This window comes from Cottoperca gobio, chromosome 19 (genome assembly GCF_900634415.1).
Source record: "Cottoperca gobio chromosome 19, fCotGob3.1, whole genome shotgun sequence".
Lineage (NCBI taxonomy): Eukaryota > Metazoa > Chordata > Actinopteri > Perciformes > Bovichtidae > Cottoperca > Cottoperca gobio.
In genome coordinates, this window is record NC_041373.1 from 5,432,022 (window position 1) to 5,455,550 (window position 23,529).

Genomic DNA, 23,529 nt, shown 5'->3' on the forward strand with positions numbered 1-23,529 from the left:
CAATTCCTGAATTCTGGGCCTGGACCTGCGAGGTCTCTGTGATGCTGCTGGAGGAAGACACCCATCCCTTTCTGCTGATGTATTCCATGTTACATATCTGTTACCTCACACTGCATGTGTGTGAAGCACTTTCCCCCCCTTTTAGCAATGCCAGCGGCACGTCTTTATGGATGTGAGTCTGTTGGTCGGTCATCGTTGGAAATATCTCAACAACTAGCAGATGGATTGGCACATTTTATATAAACGTTCATATTCCCCAGAAGAGGAGGGCTACTGACTTCGGTGATCTCCTGACTTTTCCTCCAGCACCACCATGAAGTTAACGTTTTTGGATTGGAACAAAATGTGGTACTGTATGTGTTTGGCTTTTAGTGACATATCTTAATAATCATTTGATGGATTGCCATAAAAAATGTTTTGGGACAATCATGGTCCCCTGATGATGAATCTGAATGACTTTGGTGATCCTCTGACGTTTCCCCTTGTGCAACTAGCTGGTTGACATTTGTGGTTTCGACCAAAATATAATTTTTCCTAATACTTTGCTTCATTACCAAACATCTGCAAAATTAATGACATTCCCATCATTCTCAGCTGTACGATGAGGTAAGATAAGATGAGATAAGATACGATGAGATAAAATAAGATGAGGTAAGATACGATGAGGTAAGATCAAATAAGCCTCTATTGATCCCCTGAGGATAAATGTATGTGTTGCAGCAGCACAAGAACAGAGACAAGTAGAGATACATAGAGAAAGGTAATAAATAAGCAATTAGAAGTATATCAAAATAAAAAGAGCCACAAGACTCACAATTAAAATAGAAGCAGAGCTGTACTTTATTAAGTGGCAATTAGCACGTGTAATTTAGAATGATAACTATAGATGGTGAACATTATACCTGCTAAACATCGTTGTGAGCTCACGCTGCCATGCTAGTGTTAGCATTTAGCTCAAATCACTGCACAGTAGGTTTTTTGTATGTGTGGATCTATCTAACTTTATTAATTAATATGTATTTGTCATTGGAGACTGTGTGTCTCTTGATTACTTTAGATCTCTAAGTGGTAATGAAACTATGTAAAATGATGTTGAGCTATCTGTTGTACGGGGCAGGTCTGGATTCCCCGTGTTGTTTCGTTTTACTATTTGTCGTGAGATAAAGAAACAAACAAACCTCACAGAGCTGCTAGCATTAGGTTGTATCTGAAATCTATAGTGCAGTATATTTAGTGAGTGTGCAAATGTATTCACCTTGTAATGCCATCAAAATTTCCACAATGGCTAACAATCCCACAACGTAACACCGTCGTGCGACACACAACACAAACAATTGCAAAATGATGATTATTGTGTGTCCGAAACCTCAATTTACTGCTCACTATTGTGTGAACTTCTGAGCATCTATTATATAGGCTACAGCTACAGTTTGTTTTCTTACATGGAAACAGGCAGGGAGCAGGAAGAGACAGACAGTAGATGGATGAACGGATAGAATTATTGATTGGCACAGATAGAAAGAGTAATTGACAGATGAAAGATGGATGAAAAAAGGAAGCAGATCTGTTAGAAAAGGTCCAAAAAGACTAGCCTGCTGCACCTTGTCGTCCATTTGTTGGGCCTTCATTATCGTAATGGATGAATGTAGGACATAAACACTCTTTGGGTGTCCAGATAAATTAAGGCCAGAGTCACTTCAATTCCCTGTGGGCACATTTGTCATTCTGTGCATATTCTTTTGTATATGTATTTGTTTGTAGTTGTACTGTACGTTATCTTTAAAAGGTATTCATCTTTTATTGTTTTACAACATTGACTCAAAGTAGATTTAATGTTGCTTTATGTTTTTATACTGATCAACAGAACGATAATGAATCCCAAAATAGATCTCTACAAATTGATTAAAATGTATAACATATATAAAATACAAAATACTTGTTTGCAAAACTATTCATTGAAAATATTGTATTTTACTTTTTATTTATTCTCTATCTTTATTTTTACACTTTATTATTATTATTATTATAATATTATTTGTTCTTTTATTTTGTTTGTTTTTATATTAAAATTATTTTATCTTATGTGTACTTGTATTTAAATGTGTTTTTTTTGTGTTTATTATTTTTACTTTTATGTTTTGATGTATTTGTACTTTTTATTTGTGCTTATTAATTGAGTTGATTTAAATATATGTTTCATTTTTTTATTCACATTTGTATTTGTGTTTTTAATTTGATCTGATTTAATTATTTATTTTTGTCTATTTGTAATTTAAATGTATTTATGTCTTTATCTGAACTTGTGTTTCTATTTGTTTGTTTACTCTTTGTCTTAATTCTTGCTGTGTTATGCCACATCCGAAAAGCACATAATTTAACAGTGACATGAACCACTGGACAGTTACACAATAACAGCTATTCCAGCAAACAGATTGCAATTTCATCTTTGTTGTGATCATCTTACTCAACCACCACAACATCTCCATAAATGTCAACAGCGTAAAATGATGAGATCACTAAAATTGCAAAAAACAAATGTCCTTTCCCCCCAAATATGATTGTCAGGAAGTAATCCGCTAAAGAGTAACGGAAATGAAATGCTCTGATGAAGACCACTACACTTTTTTTGCGTGATCAGATAACAATAATCCTGTGCGCTCTTACAGTGCGCAGCGTGAATGTCATGGCTGTTTTGCATGTGGATGAGAAATGCAAATGAAGACACTTATCGATGTTGAATTAAAGAGGAACAGCATTTTAAATGAACCTATTGTGTCTTTCGAAGGTTAGCGGTGCAATATGGCACAAAGGCCGTCTTTGTGAGGTGACCTTATTAGCATGCACAGAGTTGTGTCATGTTGTGAAGGTACTATTACATCCACCCCTGTCATAAAATCAATACACCATCTTCCGAAGGCTTCACCAATAACTCATATTGGCTTTGTCACAAACCCGGTTCAAGGACTGACTCTTGAAATTGTTTACCAGGTGAAATATATATGTGAGAGGAGAGGAGATGTGGTGGTTTGGAAACATGCACATCATAAATATACACTATGTTGTTCTCCCTCGGTGCATAAGCAGAACTGGTGTTCCTTGTTCTCTGCCGTCTTTGTTTCTTCCTCACACATCGGTCCCGATTGCGCCTGCAGAATATTCTGCGGAGACGAGTGTGTTTTGGGCCGCTTTGTGTTTGTTATTGTTGGGAGAGCTCTGTGTTGTTCTGAAAGTGCCAGTAAGACACAGTGCACAGATGTGGCAAAAATTCAAAACAAGAATCAGCACGAGCACACACGCCTCACACACACGCCTCACACACACGCCTCACACACACACACACACACACACACACACACACACACACACACACACACACACACACACACACACACACACACACGCAGACTCCCTTAATATGAAGCTGATGCATTTTTCTAGGTCAACGTCTCACTCAAGTGACTTGACAAGTTTTTCCTGTCTCAGAAAGTGTTTGAAGTTCGCTACAGTGATTGGACGAATGGATTTATTATAATTAAACTTTTCCATGCTGACAATTTATGTATTTATAAAAAAAAGTGCTTAAACATTTTTCACAAAACTCCAAGTCCACTAACACATGGTCTTTATCAGCTAATTGAGTTTGCTCTGCTGATATGAAAATGTCGACGATCTGAGAACCTCTAAGACTTTTGGTTTAAACATTTAACTTGACAGTTGTTGACCTTAAAAACAACAGTTTACACAATACTCAAAGTCCACTTACTCGCTTCTTCTGGAACTTTCAACTTTATCAAGTCTTCATCAGTAAATAGAGTCGTCTCTTTCATCACGGTAATGTACACATTGAAACTTCCCACCATTCTGAGCAGCTCTAGGCTTCTTGTCCATGTTAACACAAATGTTCTTGACTTTAGAAACAGTAGTTGAAAATAATTGTCTCTACTCAAGGTCCACTTACTTGCTTGTTCTGGAGCTTTCTACCATATCAAATGGTCTTCATCAGCAGATTGAGTTTAATCAGCTGATATGGAAATGCAGCACCTCTATGACCTCCGACTTAGAAGTTGAGCTTGACAGTTCATTAACTTTAGGAACAGCAGTTGACAAAATACTAAAGGTCCACTTCCTCAGGGGCTCGTTTCTTAAACCTCCATCTCGTGACCCAGAAATCGATCTCAGTGCTATAAGCTGTAAGCGAGGATCCTTTATGGAACTCTTTTCGGCACCTGGCAGGATTTTAGAAATGTAATTGTTTCTTTTGTATTCATAAGCTGTATTACTTATTTATTTATTACTTACTTTCTGCCCTTCACCAGTTCTGTAGCGCCTCATAAGCCTTGTAAACATCTGCTAACGTCAAACTATAATATCAATGAGAACATTCTCTTGCATCAGTCCTAATTTGCTGTGTATTTCACTCTTTTTCTGTATAGTACATTTTACACAAACATTTGTAGTGCTTCACACAATACAATATATAAGGGCTATGTGTGTGTGTTTAATGTTTTCTTAAACTAGACCTGTGAAATCTGTGGATTCTTGACACATTATGCTGCGTTGTAAATTGAATTAAAGGGAACTATATAAGTTGTCATGAACATTGTTATGCTCATCTGACAGAGATCATAAAATACAGCAGTAGCTCTGTAACAAAACAATGGACAGACGATGCAGTTGTACCAAACGTCATATTTAATTGATGTTGGTTTAAAAAAATACGGCTCCGAGGCAAGGATGTCTCATTTTGTTAAATGCCTGTTGCGTCAACGCCTCTCTCCTCACATCTATTCATCGCCTCCTCGGCTCACATCTCCCTTGGGTGGGACTTAGACACGAGCAGAGAAGGCGAGGAAAGGAAGGGTACAGGGAAAGGCCCTCACTTGTTCTAGAGCATTCGATACAAACAGTCTCCATCTGAAAATTCAGTTCGCTCTCGTATCAAGGAAATGTAGATGTTCAAATGTTCCGTGGTTCTCAGCACCTTCAGGACTGATCACCCATGATGGTGGCTTAAAGTTCTTGTCTTTTGGAAACAGTGGTTGACAAAACAGTCTCAACTCCAGGTCCACTTCTTGTTCTAAGGCTTTGGACCATATCAAATGGTCTTCATCAGCAATTTGAGTTTTCCCAGTTGTCATGGAAATGTAGACGTTCAAACTTTCCATTACAATGGGAGCACCTCTAGGACTTTTGACTTAATCATGAATGTTAATTCTTGACCTTAGAAACAGCTCAAAACAGTCTCAACTCAAGGTCCATATACTTGCTTGTCTTAATCAGCAAAATCAGTTTTTTTCTGTCACAGGAATATAGACATTCAACCTTTCCACCATTCTGAGCACCGCTAGGCTTCTTGACTTTAAGAAACAGCAGTAAAAAAAATTGTCTCAACTCAAGGTCCCCTTCTGGAGCTTTCAACAATATCAAACAGTCTTCATCAGCAGATTGAGTTTACGAACTTAAATGGAAATGTAGATGATCAAACTATCGATGGTTCTTAGCACCTCGATGACTTCTGGCATAAATATTGAGTTTAACGGTTCATTGACTTGAGGAAAAGCAGTTAACAAAATAATCAGTTACTCCCCTGTGCTGGAGCTTTCAACTAAACTAAGTCTTCATCTGCAAACTGAGTTTGCTTTGTTATCTCGGAAATGCTGACATTCAAAGTTTCCATGTTTTTCTTGTGCATGTTGGCTTAAAAGTTCTTGACTTCTGAAACAATAGTCAACAAAACAATCTCACTATAAGGTCCACTTCCTCGCTTGTTCTGAGACTTTTGACCATATCGTATGGTCTTCATCAGCAATTTGAGTTTTCCTAGTTGTTCCGAAAATATATACAGTATATCTCAAAAGTGAGTACACCCTTTAGATTTTTGCAAATATTCTGTTATATCCTTTCAGGGGATAACATTATCCTACTGAAACTTTGATATAACTTAAAGTAGTCAGTGTGCTGCTTGAATAACAGTATAGATTTATTGTCCTTTGAAAATTACTCAGTACACAGCTGTTAATGTCTAAACAGCTGGCAACAAAAGTGAGTACACCCCATAGTGAACATGTCTAAATTGTGCCCAAAGTGTCAATATTTTGTGTGACCACCATTGTTATCTAGCACTGCTTTAACCCTCCTGGGCATGGAATTCACCAGAGCTGCACAGGTTGCTTCTGGAATCTTCTTCCACTCCTCCACGACGACATCACGGAGCGCACGGATGTTGGACACCTTGCACTCCTCCACCTTCCTCTTGAGGATGCCCCACATGTGCTCAATTGGGTTTAGGTCTGGAGACATACTTGGCCAGTCCATCACCTTAACCTTCAGCTTCTTCAGCAAGGCCGTTGTCATCTTGGAGGTGTGTTTAGGGTCATTATCATGTTGGAAAACTGCCCTACGGCCCAGTTTCCGAAGAGAGGGGATCATGCTCTGCTGCAGGATGTCACAGTATATATTGGAATTCATGTGTCCCTCAATGAAATGCAGCTCCCCAGTGCCAGGCAGCACTCATGCAGCCCCAGACCATGATGCTGCCACCATCATGCTTGACTGTAGGCAAAACACATTTGTCTTGGTACTCCTCACCAGGGTGCCGCCACACACGCCGGACACCATCTGACCCAAACAGGTTTATTTTGGTCTCATCAGACCACAGGACATGGTTCCAGTAACTCATGTTCTTGGATTCATTGTCTTCAGCAAACTGTTTGCGGGCTTTCTTATGCATCGGTTTCAGAAGGGGCTTCTGTCTGGGGCGACGGCCATACAAACCGATTTGATGCAGTGTGCGGCGTATGGTCTGGGCACTGACAGGCTGACATCCCACTTCTGCAACCTCTGCAGCAATGCTGGAAGCACTCGCACGTCTATTTTTGGAAACCAACCTCTGGATATGATGCTGAGCACGTGGACTCAACTTCTTTGGTCGACCCTGGCGAGGCCTGTTCCGAGTGGAACCTGTCCTGGAAAACCGCTGTATGATCTTAGCCACTGTGCTGCAACTCATTTTCATGGTGTTGGCAATCTTCTTATAGCCAAGGCCATCTTTGTGAAGCGCAATAATCCTTTTTTTCAGCCGCTCAGAGAGTTCCTTGCCATGAGGTGCCATGTTGTCCAGCATTCAGAGAGAATTGTGCCCAAAACACCAAATTTAACAGCCCTGCTTATCATTTACACCTGAATCCTTGTAACACTAACTGAGTCACATGACACCAGGGCGGGAAAACAACATCATTGGGCACAATTAGGACATGTTCACTATGGGGTGTACTCACTTTTGTTGCCAGCTGTTTAGACATTAACAGCTGTGTACTGAGTAATTTTCAAAGGACAATAAATCTATACTGTTATTCAAGCAGCACACTGACTACTTTAAGTTATATCAAAGTTTCAGTAGGATAATGTTATCCCCTGAAAGGATATAACAGAATATTTGCAAAAATCTAAAGGGTGTACTCACTTTTGAGATATACTGTATGTTCAAAGTTTCTACTAGTCTGGGCACCTCCAGACTTTCGGCCTTAAAGGTTGAGCTTGACAGCAAATTACTCAAGGTCTCCTTACTGGCTTGTTCTGAACCTTCCGACTGCCCAAACAGTCTTCATAGAAAAAATGAGTTTGCTCTGTTGCCACAGAAATGTTGACGTTCAAACTTCCCATTAATCTGAGCACCAATACAGTACTACTTCTGTCTTAAAAATTGAGCGTGAAAGTTAATGACCTTAGAAACAGCTGACAAAACGGTCTCACATAGTCTCGCTTTTAACGATATCACATAGTCTTCCTCAGCATATTGAGTTTGCTCAGTTGCCATAAAATGTAGACCTTCAAACTTTCCATGTTCTGATCACCTGGAGCCATGTGCCATCTCTGTTGACTCAGGTGATACAACTCAAATGTTCCACTCCCAACAACACATCAGAGGCACCATCACAAAAGGTTTTTGTTGTGACTTTTCTTTCCATATAACAAGTCAAAGGATAGTCTCACTGGAGTTGTATCAATCACAGTGACACAGATAAGATCACAAGAAATTATAATTTGAAGTCACAAAAAGACAATTATGAAATACATTAAAGCCCAGTATCCCCAGGGAATTCAATATTGGACACCTCTACAGCTCATGATTTATGTCTAATGCTAAAGTTTAGTGGCAGTACAGACAGTAAGGCTGCCATGTAGCGAGGCAGAGAGTAAGGATGTGAGGGTCGGGTGATGGAGCCGTTACAGACCTGCATTTATTTACCATAACCACAATGTTTTTTAACATTAACCATACTGAAGTTGCCATTTGAACATAATGTGGAAAGTAAGAATTTAAAACGGTGTTCTTGTCTGGTGATAGGGTTTGCTCAGTCACAGAGACACATAGTAAAAAAATATACTTTCAAATCATTTAATGACACACATAAAAATATATGTGAAAAACAAAAGCGTGGAAATGTGTCTCCTAACCAACTGAGCCAATCCAATCTGCTGATGAAGACTCCAGTCCCGCTTGCATTAGCTGATTGGCTGTCAGCTGTTTCATTCATGTTTCACAATCACTTGTCAGCTGTAGCTACCAGCTGACAAGTACCGTAAACTCATAATCATGCAAACGTACAGCACGTACATCATAACCTGACAGTTCTCACTGTTACTCTGCAGCTCCCATCACCACCCCAACCTCCTCCTTGGGTGATTTGCATCCCACATAAAATGTATATGTTCGTGTATGTGTGTTTCTTTAAGGGGGGATGAGTTCACACAGAATCATTTCTCTGATTCAGAGAGAGCTCCAAGGATCTTAACCTTTTCCACCAAACCTCCTTGTATGTAAGTGCATTGAGTTAATGTTGGTCTGTTAACTGCAGTTTCCAAGGTCAAGGATGAACGTCACGTTTTTAAATATTAAAGGTTTATTTTTGTATTGTTGATTTATCTGCTCATCATTTTATTGATTTGTCTTTCAAATGTCAGAAATAAACAAGAAGAATGAGCATCACAAGATCCCAGAGCCGGTCTGTTTGCTTTGAGCAATTCCAAAGTATTCAATGAATTATAACATGAAGCAAAGTAAAGCGGTATGTTTTGCTTTTCTGTTTTATAAATGACTCAAATGATAAATCGTTTATTGAAAAATTTGCAGATTAAGTTTTCTGTTGACCCAATAATTGATTTACTGTTTCAGTTGCGTAGTCCTCAAACGTTTTCCTCTTGTAAGCAGATTAAGAAGAGGCACTTTTTTCCTTCCTTCCCACCCAAGTATATGAACTCATCTTGCAAGGAGAAGGTAGGTTACACATTTTCATCACCGAATGCACTCATGTGAAGAGAATAGGGAGTTTATCTGGACCTTTACAGGGGCGGAGTGCATGTTCATCACATAAATGTGCGACGCCCCGACATGCAGCGAGCGCCTGCTTTGTCATCAACCATGCATCTGGAATGACCCTCGGCACAAAAACACACAGCCTAGCATTAGATGCCATGGAGAGTATATATAGAGTTTCCAGTGCTGGGGCCGTGACATGTCTAAATTGAAGATAAATTGTGTTTTAGATTAGATGGAGGAGAAGGAGGAGGAGGTGGGACACACACACTCCGCCAGCTGCAGGAATAAGGGATTTGAAAGATCGTTTTACACAAGACCAGGTGGACGCAGAAAATCCAGACCAAAACAAATTCCAGTAAAGCATCCATGAAAGATTAGGTTGATTGAAATGATGTACTGTATCTCTGCACCTGAACGCTAGTCTCACTACTGTTTACACAGGTGCGTACACAGGAGTTTAGGAACACAGTGTCCTACAAGGCATACTAATAAGTCCAATCCTAAACACATAACCCGGTTCGCCATGGTCTCCCTGTTGCCACACTTGACACTTCACAAGATGGCACACTCAGGGGAGGGCAGTGTCACCTTGGATTAAAGCATCTTCTGAATAATGCCTCTTTGCACGTCACTGGGTCTAAAGAAAGCTTTAGCGCAGTGTGCATAAAGCATTTTGTGCACTCAAAGCTTGGGCGGTATGGATATTAGATGCCAGCCATCCCTCCTCCAGCAGAATATTACATCTAATAATATGATGCCTTGTGTCAAACATTAATTTAGATTAAAATAAGGAGGAACAGGAACACCACAGGGATGGAAGTCCCCCGATGCTGCAAATCACAACTATGATGACAACTAACTAAGCTAATAAAGCGGACAATAATGTGACAAAAACACAACTTTCAAGAGTCCAAGAAGATATCTTCAAACTTGTTTCGTGTGACCAACAGTCCAACATTTTAAGATTTTCAAGACGGCGCATCTGGAAATCATCATATTTGAGAAGTTGGAAGAAGAAAATATTTGCCACTTTTCCCTGATAAATTATTTAAGATGTGTTTCCAAACCAAAAGCTTAAAATGAAACAATGTGAGTGAGCATGAGAATGACCTTAGAGCGGTTAAAGCTGCCATAATTAATACTTTTTATAGATCAAAGTCTAACACGAAAGGTGTTCCTCATAGTGATGAACCATAACCGAACACTGTAGTTCCTCTCAGCTCTAAGGCGCTTTTTAACATCTTTCAGCTCGTTGTTTTGCTTTTACGTCCCATAACTTTACTGTTTTTATTCATTATGTCGTTTTTGGCCACAGCAGGCTTTTTTCTGTAAATCTTTTGTTGCTCTTTTGTTTTGTTTTCTTCCAATTCACAACGTTAATACATTTCCCTCAAAAACGTAATTGAGAATGCTGTTAAGGTTCAGAATGAAATTCTGTAGGCGACAGGGATGAGCTGCCTAGGTGTTTTCAGAGAAAAGGCTCTGATCACCCTTTTGCACAAACAGCAGACAGACACAGATAGAGACTAGCTGGTGAACATTGTGTAGCATTTATAGATGTGTAAATAAACATCTGTTTCATAACAAGTTTGTCAAATCAACCTAAAAAGTGATGAATGTCAGCGCTGTGATTACAGCTTGTTTCTGCTGCCACCAAGTGGCCAACAAAAATGTTATTGCAAATTTAAAGAGTCCAAAATTAGATAATAAATTCTTTAATAATAAACATAATTTTTTTAAATAGAAAATGTTTAGTTTTCTTCATCCCTTTAATAATTTTATAACCTACCAGATGTAATGTGGATCCTGACTGTGGATTGATTGATTAATTGATTGATTAATTGCTTGATGAATTGCTTCAGCACTAATAATTCGGTCTAAAGTCTATTTTTAAAGAGCATGTGGCATGTGATTTTATTTAGAACTCCATGAGGATTCTAACTGTATTGACACAGTGGGGCCATCTGTCTATCTTTGCTCACAGCCAAATCTGATGACTCTGATCTTGGCACTAATTCTGCTGTAAAACAGGGACACAAAATAAAAGGGTTCCCCATCCTGGATGAGCTTCTGTTATTTTCTGTAATGCGCTCGGATCCTTTCCTCTTTCCAAAATCAGTTAAACTTTTGAAGCAGTGAAGTCTAGATTGCAAAGGGATTAAGGATTAGGATCTGCAACAGCGGAGAGACGTTGCATAATTAACTCGACGAGGAATTGAGTTAGTTCTCAGTCGCGTCACATACTCCCGGTTTAAATGGCACAACGTGGGCGGCGCGTCGACGAGACGATCTGAACCACAGAGCTCAGCAGCTCCGCTCAGCCAGGACTCACAAGCTGGATATGAAGCGGTGGGACATGACGGTGTAACCGGCGGAGGATAGCATGCATGCAAAGGCAGTTTTTGGTCCGGGGCCAGCCGTGAAGGGCACGGTCGGGTCCATGTGATGGTGCGCTTCTCTCCAAGGTGGATTCGGTTTCCAGTCCGGTAAAAGAAACTGACTGAGCGAGAAAACAACCCGAACAAAAGCTGATCACCTGAAGATAAATCATCTGAATGGATCATCTGTTTGGCTCATTTAGAGACCTGATTGGTTTCTTTCTGACCACGCGCCTTTTTCTGTTGACATTTGTGACATTTCAAACAACGACAACATATCTTTTGGGCACCATCAACAAATCGTGCTACTTTTCCTTGCACAATTGAACTCAAAAGGGGTTGGATAAAAAAACAAAAACATTGTTATCAAGTCACAAGAAGACATTTAACGACACACATCAACAGTATGTGAAAAATAAAGGTGTGGAAATGCGTCGCAAATGCTTCTGTCTGCTTGAGGTAAGTTCTGCGCTTTTGGCTTCATCTCCTAAACCCTCGCCTAGGGTTTGGACATTTCATTAGAATAGTTTAATAAAAGCAATTGGATCTGTCTTATTCTCGCAGGATTTCAGCAGAGTATCATCTTGATGCGAGGGGATTTATCATCCTCCCATCCAGATGTCAGTTTTGGATTGTGTCTCCATCTCACAGTTATTTAAAAAATAATACCCATTAAATTAAACCTTTTTCTGAACTAAAAGCTTTGCAGCGGGATAGTAAATCCTGACAGAGACTTGGAGGTTTTTTTTTCTCTCCACCTATTCATAGCACTAACAGTAGCCTATATATTATATTAGTAATTTTAATCATATCAGTTCAAATAAGTGCTAAGGCTGCAAACGGTGTGTTTACGTGAAAACAGAGAAACATGGACCTCTGGGTTGAGATTGCGTGAGAAAAGCATCCCAAGTGACACGATTCCTCCCTTTTTATGGGACAAATGCTGATGCTGTAAACCCCGGATTTAGGACACTGGAGATTAGAAGTGTTAATGCAGCAAGTGCACCGCTCTCACTTCCTGTTCTCATGCATATTTTGGATCCCACAAAGTAAAGTCCAATTAACATGTTTAAAGTGTTTTAAAATGTTTCCCTGAGAATAGTCATCATACCTGTTCTGAGTAATAAGGACTTGTGGTTAGATGCAAATGCTGAAGATGTTACAGATGCCAGCCGGAGGTGAATCACTTCCTACCTCCTACCCATTGTGCGCGAGGAGAGCTGCCACACTAAGAATAGTCAAGAATCCTCTGAAGCTTTTTTGAAATCCCTCCTGTATTCTATTCGCGTCCCCCATTGTTGTGATTTAAGACCACGCAGGGCCCCATCACTCACATATCACATGTCTGCTGCAATGTCACAAAGTAACAGAGTACATTTACCACCGTTAAGTTCAGTTCCGACAGACTTGTCCTGTACTTCAGTATTTCTGTTTCAAATGTTCTTATCGTAAAGCAGAACAATAATAATTAATTCAATCATTAACATTCTACTTATCTACTACTCAAGAAAAAGTACCAACAGTGTACAAATACTCTGGTACAAATAAAAGTCCTGCATTCAAATATTTACTGCCAAAGTATCAAAATGTACTTTATAACTTTCCCCCGGGGATCAAAACAGTCTTATTTTAACGTCATCGACCATACTGAATCTGCAAAGTAACTGTCAGATTAATGTTCTGTAGTGCAGTAAAATGAAATGTTGTACAGTAGAAGTGTAGAAGTAGAAGTAGCATGGCATAGAAATACTCAAGTAAAGTACCTGCAAACTGTACTGAAGTAACTCTACTTTACACCTCTACTCTACAACATTTCAGAGGAAAATATTGTATTTTTCGCTCATTACACTACATTCAGTGATATTTTAGGTTTTGTTCTGATTGATTTCTTTATTTTCATGTCAAGTGCACACAGTGTGGGTTTACAAGACACAAAAACAAACAGTTGCAGCGGTCAAACATTTAATTTCATTACAAAATTAAAAAGTTTCCCTTCCTGAAGCACAACTCGAGTTCTTCAATGTTATCCAGTCAAAAGAAAATCAACATAAATGGATTTGACTAAAATAGATATATATTATATATATATACTCATAGCAACACAACCTGCACATAGAAACACAGAGCAACATACAGATATAGACGGTACGCACAACCTTCATGTGTACATACGTTCAGTTATTCCAGCTCACAACAGCGTCAGTGAGGAACTCCTGCTGAAGCGAGCTCTTCTCCAGTTAAGAGTCCTGTACCTCCCAACAGATGGGAGTAATGTTGGCTTTGCTTTATTATTGATTAATGCAGGTTCATTTCTAGATGAATCATTTGGTCTATTAAATGTCAGAAAATAGTGAAAAATGTCCATCCCAGTTTCTCAAAGTCCAAGGTGATGTCTTTAAACATCTTTCATCACTCCCAAGCACAAAGATATTCACCTTCCTATGATATAAAACACAGCAGGACATTTCCATACTTTATGCATGTGAATTACTTTGACGATTAATTGATTATCACAATAGTTGCCGATTATTTTTCTGTCCATTGACTAATCGTTGTAGCTCTATTTGCGGCGGTGATCTGTTTGATCTGCTGTTGTGAGTGCTGTGCGTGTGATGGCTCTGACGTTCATGTCTAATAGACTGGGTGTGGGAAACCAGATGATTTTGAAGTGCGTGGGATGCTGGTAAGTTTGTTTTTGTTAGAGATGGCTAACATGGAGACAAAGCAGGGGCAGCAGTGCAGCGGGATGGGTTGAGGGCTCTGAGGTTATATGGATCGCTGGGATCGTTTGTAGATGTCACCGATGAGTTGATCGAAACTCATCGTTGTTTATGATGAGGAATGTTTGAAGATGCTCACTTGCTCTTCAGTCTTGCCGTGGCTGGAGGTTTAGTTCAGTCCAGTGTGGGGTGTGCTTGATATGTTATTGTTCAGGGTCTTTTGTCTGGTCCACATTCAGCTGCAGGCAGTTGTCAGTGCAACATTTGTGCACGTTGTGATCAACTTCTGAAACTTGAGTCTTCGTTTAGTAGAAAAGTCTCCCTCTGATCAAGGCATTTCAGTCTGGAATTGAAGTTTTATTTTCTAAGAAAAAGTACAAGATAATAACAAATAAAATCAGCCAGTCTTGTGGGAATATTTCAATGCAAATCAACTTGTGTCAGATCAGCCTTTTTATTATTTAACCGCTGCTTTATTCTTTCTTGTTTCCCAGTGTTTAAACTTAAATCCTGTCCACACTTCCTGCAACATATGCTCGCTGACACTCTATGGATATGTTATAGGAAACAATATTCAGCTGCAAACATATTTAAACTGCTTCACTGCCCTGTAGGTTTAATAAAGGAAAATATTGTCAAATACTGGATCATTAACCGTGATCAGGACATCCATAAGTGCAACACTGCACCTCAGTACAGAAGTGTTCAATGTGGAGGCATCAACACTTTAACCTGAAGGTATTTGAATCATACAGCGATATTATTAACGGGGTTAAGCAGGATAAGTAATAACTGGGACTAGTATGCATATATAGATTTGAAATAATAAGATATCATCCAAATCTTCTAATTATTATTAAATATTAAATGAAAACATCAGTCCCCTCAGGGGGGCCACTGGACGTCTCGCAGAAGGCAAACTGTCCAGAAACACTAGTGTAGAGACACTCTTAGAACATGTTTTAAACTATTCGATGTAAATGAAGAGAAGAATACGTCGCATACTGCAGAATAACGTTTTAAGGTTTCCAGGACTTGATTGTGGACGAAAATGTTCTTTTAAGATTGAGGTTTCTGAGCAGACTGAAATGTAGCTTAATTAGATCTGTAGTATTAGCAGTAAAAAATTAAGTTAGTATCTTCACATGAACATATCTAATTTTGAAAAAAATCTGCTTTTGGTCAAAACACACTGGGCATTTTGTCCATAACAAGTTATATTTACGTAATCCCAGCAATTCTTCTGAGGTGCACACAAACAACAAACAATGATCTTGTTATTTACTCTGTTACAATAAAATTGCGAAGTCGGAGGAGCCGTGGGTTTGGGAACCATAAGTGTGGTGCGTAGCGCTGGACATAAGGCTGACCCTCCGTCTCACTAACACAGCCCAAAACTGCTGGATGAAATTTAACTTCCCTAGGTTCAACTTTTAAACCAAAAGGTTTGAGTGGAGAGAGATTTCTTGTTCTGTAATGAACAAGTAATGATTGGCTCACTGAAATAATAAATGCTACACTTCCATAATACAGTTTAAAATCATTGCATAATAGTCTTGATTGAGCGACATTAAACAATTAAGTTGACTTAATTTGCACATTTATTTTTCATGTACAAGTCTAGTGAAAAATGTAAAAAGTTGCCATAATTAGTTTTTCCCGCACTTTTACTTAAGTATCAGTTTGAAGGCACGTCTTTTACTTCTAATATTTCCACATTTTTGTATTACTCATTTCCAAGGAAAGGATGTGAGTGAAAATAACGCCTGTTGATTAAAGAGCAGCTTGTTTGATCCGACCATTTACGCCCTGCCTATCAATCAGTTGTTGAGCTTTAATCAGTGTGTTACAGCACCCTGATACCGGCCCAGGATTCACTGAGCGTGTAACAGCGAGTCGTCTGGAGCCCCTCTTTCAAATCTGGGGCAGTCTAGCATTTTGCACGATGTGAATACACTCGCCGCTGGTATTTCACATGTCATGCTGCTGTAGCCATGAAGTATGAATGTGCTTTTTACACTTAAGAGTGACACATTAAGTAATGACACACAAAAAAGTCCGCAATTTTAATTATTTAAAGCAACTTTTTCTTTATGTTCCTTCTGGAAAAAAAAATGTTTACTGTTTCAAATGCTGCATTATTGAGAAGCATGTTTTATTTAAGGAGGAAACGAAACGTTGGCTTTATGGGTAATAGTAGCCGTCCACAGGGAACAGGACCGTACTCAAAGACAGCTGCACCGACATGTAACCTAGATGGGGGTCAACTACTGCCTCTACTTGATGCCGTTTTGCAGTCTTTTCTGGTCTTTTCTGCCTCTCATTAAGTGCCACTGACAGACGCTGCCAGCAGTGATCATGGCTTCCAGAAGTGCAACATGCGCTGCAATGCACACATTCACTGGATGTTTTCCCCAAACAGTCACAAGAAATCCAGTTGAGAACAAAGTGTGGGTGAAAAATGAAACCGCTCTGCTGTCCTCTAACAAAACCTTAAAGTTAGACTCCAACGTTCCCGGGACATCTTTGTGTTGTCTGGCTTAACTAAACCTAACAAACGCGATCCCGCTAAAGTGCAGCCAGGGTCTCTCCGTCTGGCTATCAGCACGTTCACATGAAAGAGGCGGAGCTTGCAGCGTCACAAACAGGGTACTGTCAGCAGTAACATCATGTTTTACAAATGAAGAGCAAAACTACACAATATTAGAAGAAGTTAAACACATAATCCAGAGTAAAAGCAACAGTTCAAACTGCTAGTTGCAGGAAGGACAGCTGGCCGAGTGAATGTATAAGTTAGTAGATATATGATATCACTGCCCATCTAGGGCGCGAGTAGATCTCACTATAACTACATGTGTGTATTCCATTAAATGAAGGTGTTGCTAAGATGTATTCTTATGTATATAACATATTCATTTTTGGGGGAAATGATGACGTATATTCTTTATTTTTAAACATACAAGAAGCTGACACAAAGTGAAAATGTGATATGATTTGATATAAGTGCGACACGTTGTGATTCCCTTGCATTACTTTGCTCCGGGTACTGTATGTATGCTGTGGGTGTTTATTAGATATGAATTTAAACATATTTACCTCTTTGAAATATGTTGTTATATTTATTTGTTATTTGCTCCCAAGTCCGTTGAAACTGAAAAATATGACTAGAATATTGTCACACGTGCCATACAAATATAACTCAGCAACACATACATTTAATGGAATACACAAATGTAATTATAGATACTCGCCCTATATGGCGCAGTGATATTAAAAACTTGATAATTTACACATTCACACAGTCGGAGACCAGCTCTTCTGCCTGCATTTGTCAGTTTAAACGATGTTGCTTTTAGCCTGGATTATGACTTTATACAGCCTATAACTTCTTAGTTTTATTTGACAATTTGCACACCGAGCTGTGACTTGTCAGCAGGCGCTGCTTTTACACATGTTGATCTCTTATGTAGAACAAAACCTGCTCCGGAGCAGGTTAGGTGTGATGCATAAATTACAATGGAGATTTCTAAGAAGTAAACCGTTACAGCAAGCAGGTTAACCCTGAAGTTACCTCACTAACCTCAAATCCTGCGTCGTAGTACAGGCCTCTGGTGTGTACGAGATGTAATCTTAAATTGTTATTGTTACACAACACACGGGTTCTTCTGTCACACGAGACCCAGCAGATACACGCACATATCCCCTCCCCTATACTGTAGCTTTATAATTATGTGCATTATTTAATGTTTTTCCCCCTCTGCACACATGTTAAGTAGGCTGACTGCAACCAGGCACACCATGCACAAACAGAAATACTTTCAATTTAGCAGAAGAAGGCAAGTAAAGTAACTTTTTAGCCTTTTATATATTTTGTAATCCTTGTATCTGTAAACATGAAAGAGTGTTGATGGGGGTGGAAGATTACTGACTACAAAGTGCTCCACATTAGGCGAGAGGAGTTGTTATTACATGCATCTGCTCAAGGGCACCGGCAGTCCTTCAGTTGGATTCAGCAGAACTTCATTGACTGTACGTGAGGGAATTAAAAGTATAACATGTACAATTTCTGCATTCAAATGTCAAAAAACAAGTAGAGCTATGTTCTATATGTTGGTGATTTGTGTATTTACAATATCCCAAATGTTTCCAACCATTTTTAAAAGGAAGAGAAATCTGTCATTTGATTCAAGGTAACCGTCCTTTTCATCTGACCTCCTGTGATGGCGTTGTGTCTCCTTTGTGTGTGTGTGAGTGGTGTGGTCGTCTGCCAGAAGCTGTTATAAATGGACTTTTTATCCAGTTTTAAGTCACACTTTTACAATACACTTATTAGACCTTGGTCGTTTTTATTGATATATTTGAACCGGATGAAGGAGTTTAGTCATCAGACGTCTGGATCTTAAGTTATCAGAGAGACGAGCGAAGCAAACGTTAGGGGTTTGTCAGTGTTTTGACCAGTTTTAATCAGCGGGTCAGTTTGTTTTGAGGAGGAGGCGATATCTGCAGATGATTCGGCTCCTGGTAAAAACCTCCTGCACGATGAACACTGAAGGAATCCTCACCAGCTGACTGCAATGCTCCCATGATCCCACGCTACTTCAAAATGCCACCAAACTCCGTCTTTTGTTATTGCAGAAGAACGTGACATATTGTGCGTTTGCAGGATCATGAGATTTACATTATGTTGTGATAATATTTGAATCATGATTTGTGATTTTCTCTGTCTGCAGGTGTGTGCCATCATAAGCCTGCTGCCTTCAGGCTCTTCGGAGAATCTGACATGTGAAGCTCTGCTCATGCTGTCAGGAAATGTCTCATGTAAGTCGATGTTTACGACAACAGCCACTGTTACAAGCTTTTAAAAGGCTGGCAGTTACACCTTGAGTGTTTCAAGTTGCTCCACTGTTACTACACGGGGGATTGAATTGATTTCCAGTCTTTTCCATTTTACGACCACTAAATGCCAAACCTTCGTCCTCAATCACAACTCTTCTCTTATGCTTATTGGCTAAATGTCTTTTCTTATTATTCCACGTAGAGCTCACAACTACAGTATTAGTTTATTATCAAACACTGTTAACCGCAGCACACACCCAGAGAGCACACACACACATAATTATACACAGGAATGATCTTCTTGTTATTGTTTGTTGTAATACTCATTAAGAGGTCCCAGCTAGCTCTCAATAGATAATAGCGATGCTGACTGTTGCTGCGTTATGATGCTGTCACATTGCTCTGTGATGACTCAGCTGGGTGTGAACTTCTGTACTTTAATGTTAAGGACAAAGTGAAGAATGTTCAACAAAGTTTTTCAGAGCCCACATTTCTACATTCATAACCTTGTTTTGTCCGACAAACAGTTCAAAACCCAAATATTTAGTTTACGATAATAAAAAAGCAGAAAATTCTCACATTGGAAAGCTGCAAACAGAAAAACAGAAATGAAAGTGGTTTCAGTTTTAGTCCAGTATCTTAAATGGGCACTTAGTTAGAATTAGATTCTTCGGCTTGTTTATTTCTTCTTTGATCAGATATTTCCTACATTTAAAGCAGGACTTTAGACCGTTTACACAAAGTTCTTTATTTAACTCTTTATTGAGCACATTTTGTAAATGAAAACAAAAACAAGCTCAGGTGTGGTACTGCCACTGATATTAACTGTATAATTGTTTTTAAACTGCAGTCAAGCTCCAGTAAGACTACATCTCCTATAAGGCAACTTGATAGCATCTTCTTGTTAGACCTTCCTCCTGGTAAACACGCACATATTTTAAGCTCAAGCTTAAGCCAAGAGCTATTTTCTCAGACTGACGAATTCTCCTTGATAACTATAGAAGACATTATCCAACTATTTTCACAGGCTGAGTCATACTCCCTGTTGCCGGATATCAAACACGCCAAATATAAAACTGTCAAAGTAACAAAGCAATTACTGAATTGAAATGATATTCCCTTACATTCCTCACTACAGGAAGTAAACACATAACAGCCCAACACTGCTAGTAAACTGATATTTATGTGTGTATTTGGTGAAGTGCTCCTTTTAAGGTCATTTTTAAAGGAAAGAACTTCTTGGGTAAAGTTATGGAAAGATAATTGCTTATCCCATCCACCACTACAAGAGCTACTGGTGCTAAAACAGACAATAATTCACGCGGCCACTTGAAGTCTTTGTCAAGAAAACAGAAATATATTTAGCTTTTGATCAAACAATCAATGTTGTTGTTTTCCTTGTAAGTTCTGTTTCTAAAACTGTCAGGTGTGAAAACATGGTTAAAAAGAACGTGAAAGCGTTAGACTGAATCGTCGTCTTTGCCCCGCAGAACATCCTTATTTCCAGATCTTTTTTTTATTCAAATCGTCTTGAGTTATTGCAGAATTAATAGCCCGCCCCTCGGGGCACGTCTACATTCATATTTGCTGCTACCGTCCCGATATTGCTCGGGGAAAGGTCTGTCACCAGTGTTTACCGTTGCCCTTTAATGCTCACCCTTTTAGAGCTGTTAAGCTGAATCTAATGAAACTTTCATAGACCTCTTCTAAAGTGTGCAAACAGAGACTGAGGTTATTGATGAGACTCTCCCTCTGCATTTCAGTAAAGTCGCTGGCCGTCTCCTGGAACCAAACCCTGAGCAACGCCACAGGTCGGTGGAGCGGTGAGTGTGTAAAACTGATTCCCTACGCAGCTACTACAAAGCAGGAGTGTTGTGGTATACCCCACGAGGGAAACAAGTTTGATCCGAACTCAGATTATAAGGACTAACATCAAAGAGTAGAACAATGCCGGAAATAGATTTGCCGACGCTCCACAGGAAAGGACGCTCAGGAGTAATCATTAAATTCTGTTCACACAAACAGCTTATTCAGCTCCACGATTTATTGCCAAGATCATTGGAGCATTGTCAGAATTTCACCATGGCTATATGTAGTCCTGAGCCGTGGCAGGAATGTATGTCTGTGTCTTTACATCTCTGTCCTCGTGCTTCAGGCTCGGGTCTCTCCTGTGACACCTCCATCGATGGCATCGGCACCTGCTGGCCCCGGAGCAGCGCCGGCCAGATGGTGTCACGACCCTGTCCGGAGATGTTCTACGGTGTCAGATACAACACCACCAGTAAGTCCCCGCTGTCAGCTCCTGCCAGCAAAACAATAGATTTAAAGCCAGATTTAATTTTAATTCCCCCCCTTCCTCCTTTCTGGTCTTCCCCATGGGCAAACCGTGTTTACATAATTGTGTATACAGAAATTAGCATGAGAATACAAATTAGCAAGAGACACAGACACATGTAAAAACAACATGTGTAAGTGGGACTGCTGCAGATAATACAGCGTGAAGTGCCAGAAGAAAGGAGCGTGATGTACTGAATACAAGACAAGTGGTGCACCCGCTGTGAGAAATGTTTGTGTCAGGGCTTAGATAGAAAAAGAAAGATGGGATAATGTTTCAAAGTAAAAGCGTAAATCGCTGCAACCGGAGATGATTAAGCCTGTGAAAGTGATTGAAACAGAAGATAAATGTCTTTTCTGGTGTTTATAGTTAATTTTGGCAATCACTCTCAGTCACCACTACCTATTGAAACGTGGAAGAATCGGAAGCATTTCTGCGTGCAGTGTGTCTGGAGATATTTTAGAAATCACCTTTTTAAGCTGTGAGAATATAAAGTGGTTCAGATTTCTGCTCTGGTACTGAACTCTTCCTGAACGCCTCTGCACCACAGTCTCTTCTAAGGTCAAACTCTTAAAGAACAACTGAAATTAAATCACTGCAGCAAATAGTTCTGCTCCGTAGATCACATGCCTGGTGCTCTCTTTTCAAAAAGATATCTGTTCTCAATAGGCTGAAATTAATATTCTGGTGGCTTGGACTTTAATCCTCTGACTTTTTATGTCACACCATCATCAGGTCAATATGTTAATCTGTTCCATACTGTGGTTTATGACAAAATACTTGCAGAACTACTTACACTCCCACCAGACTGTGCTTTGAGTTTCCTGATCAAAAGCAAATGTTAGCATGCTAACACGCTAAACGAAGGATGGTGAACATATTACACATGCTAAACGTTAGCATGTTGGCTTTGTCATTGTGAGCATGTTAGCATTCAGCTTAAAGCGTTCAAAGAGCACGAACACTAACATCTAGATTGATTTACTCGACTTGAGAATCCTCAGCGAGTTCTGGAGAAGACCGGCAGCAACAAAATAGTGAAAAAATATTCCCGTTATAATATCCTAGAGCCCAACATGATGTCTTTAAATGTCTTGTTTCATCCGACCATTGGTCCAGAGCCCGGAGATATTCAGTTCACTGTCATGTATAACAAAGAAAAGTACAGAACTTGTCTCATAACTATGAGATCTCTTTATCAGGTAGCGTTGTCATGTCGCCGTCTTCTCCAATAGCAATGGTTGATTGATGACCACGCTGACCTTTTCCTGATCTCATTATTATGAGACGAGTCAGGATTATGACAAACAGAAGTCATAATTAGCTGATGTGCTTTTCTTTCTTTGGTGAAAGCAATGTGGTTTTGTGCAAAAGCATATTTTTTGAAGATGGAATCAAAGGTTTTATTTTGGCCTTTTTGTATAATATTAACCTAATGCACAGCAGACTAAAGGGCAGATCCATTTTTTGTTACTTCATGAAATCACAACTTTACTCTCGTAAATATTACAACTTTATTCTGGACGTCTCAGAGAACACAGATATGTGCGATATGTTATGAATGTATCATTGACATGAATAGTTGCCACGTGTGCATTTAAAGAGGTTACCTCAACAAACTAAAGACGTAAAAGTGACGGGAAAATAAAGTAAATCATGCCCACATGTCTACAGGACAATACATATTTGAGAACATTACTGTATTATATTCCATTATATGTTTATTTGTTTAATTGTCACCTGGTGCTTGGATTTCGTGTTTTCCTTTACATAAATAAAGACATTTCCACCATAAAATGTTGCATAAAAATTCACCAAAATGCAGGAAATAAAGTGTTTGACACTCCAAATTTCCTAAAGCTACGGCCTGATCAAATATTGATCTGTAGTGTGTCACATATACTTATTAATGGCACTGTGGCACTCTTAAAGTAAAGCTAA

General features: G+C 39.3%; 1 protein-coding gene across 2 annotated transcripts in view; it reads left to right on the forward strand.

The window, feature by feature from the left end:
- The first annotated feature begins 11,660 nt into the window (after positions 1–11,660).
- Positions 11,661–23,529, forward strand: part of crhr1 (corticotropin releasing hormone receptor 1) — a 58,717-nt gene continuing 46,848 nt past the window's right edge. Inside the window, exons 1-4 of one of the 2 annotated variants that reach the window (XM_029456788.1) lie at positions 11,661–12,156; positions 19,148–19,235; positions 21,017–21,076; positions 21,409–21,534. In XM_029456788.1, coding sequence (XP_029312648.1) covers positions 12,127–12,156; positions 19,148–19,235; positions 21,017–21,076; positions 21,409–21,534 — 304 coding nt within the window. In that variant the 5' untranslated portion in view covers positions 11,661–12,126. The remainder of the gene's footprint in view (positions 12,157–19,147; positions 19,236–21,016; positions 21,077–21,408; positions 21,535–23,529) is intronic. The other variant, XM_029456789.1, reaches the window with a different exon arrangement.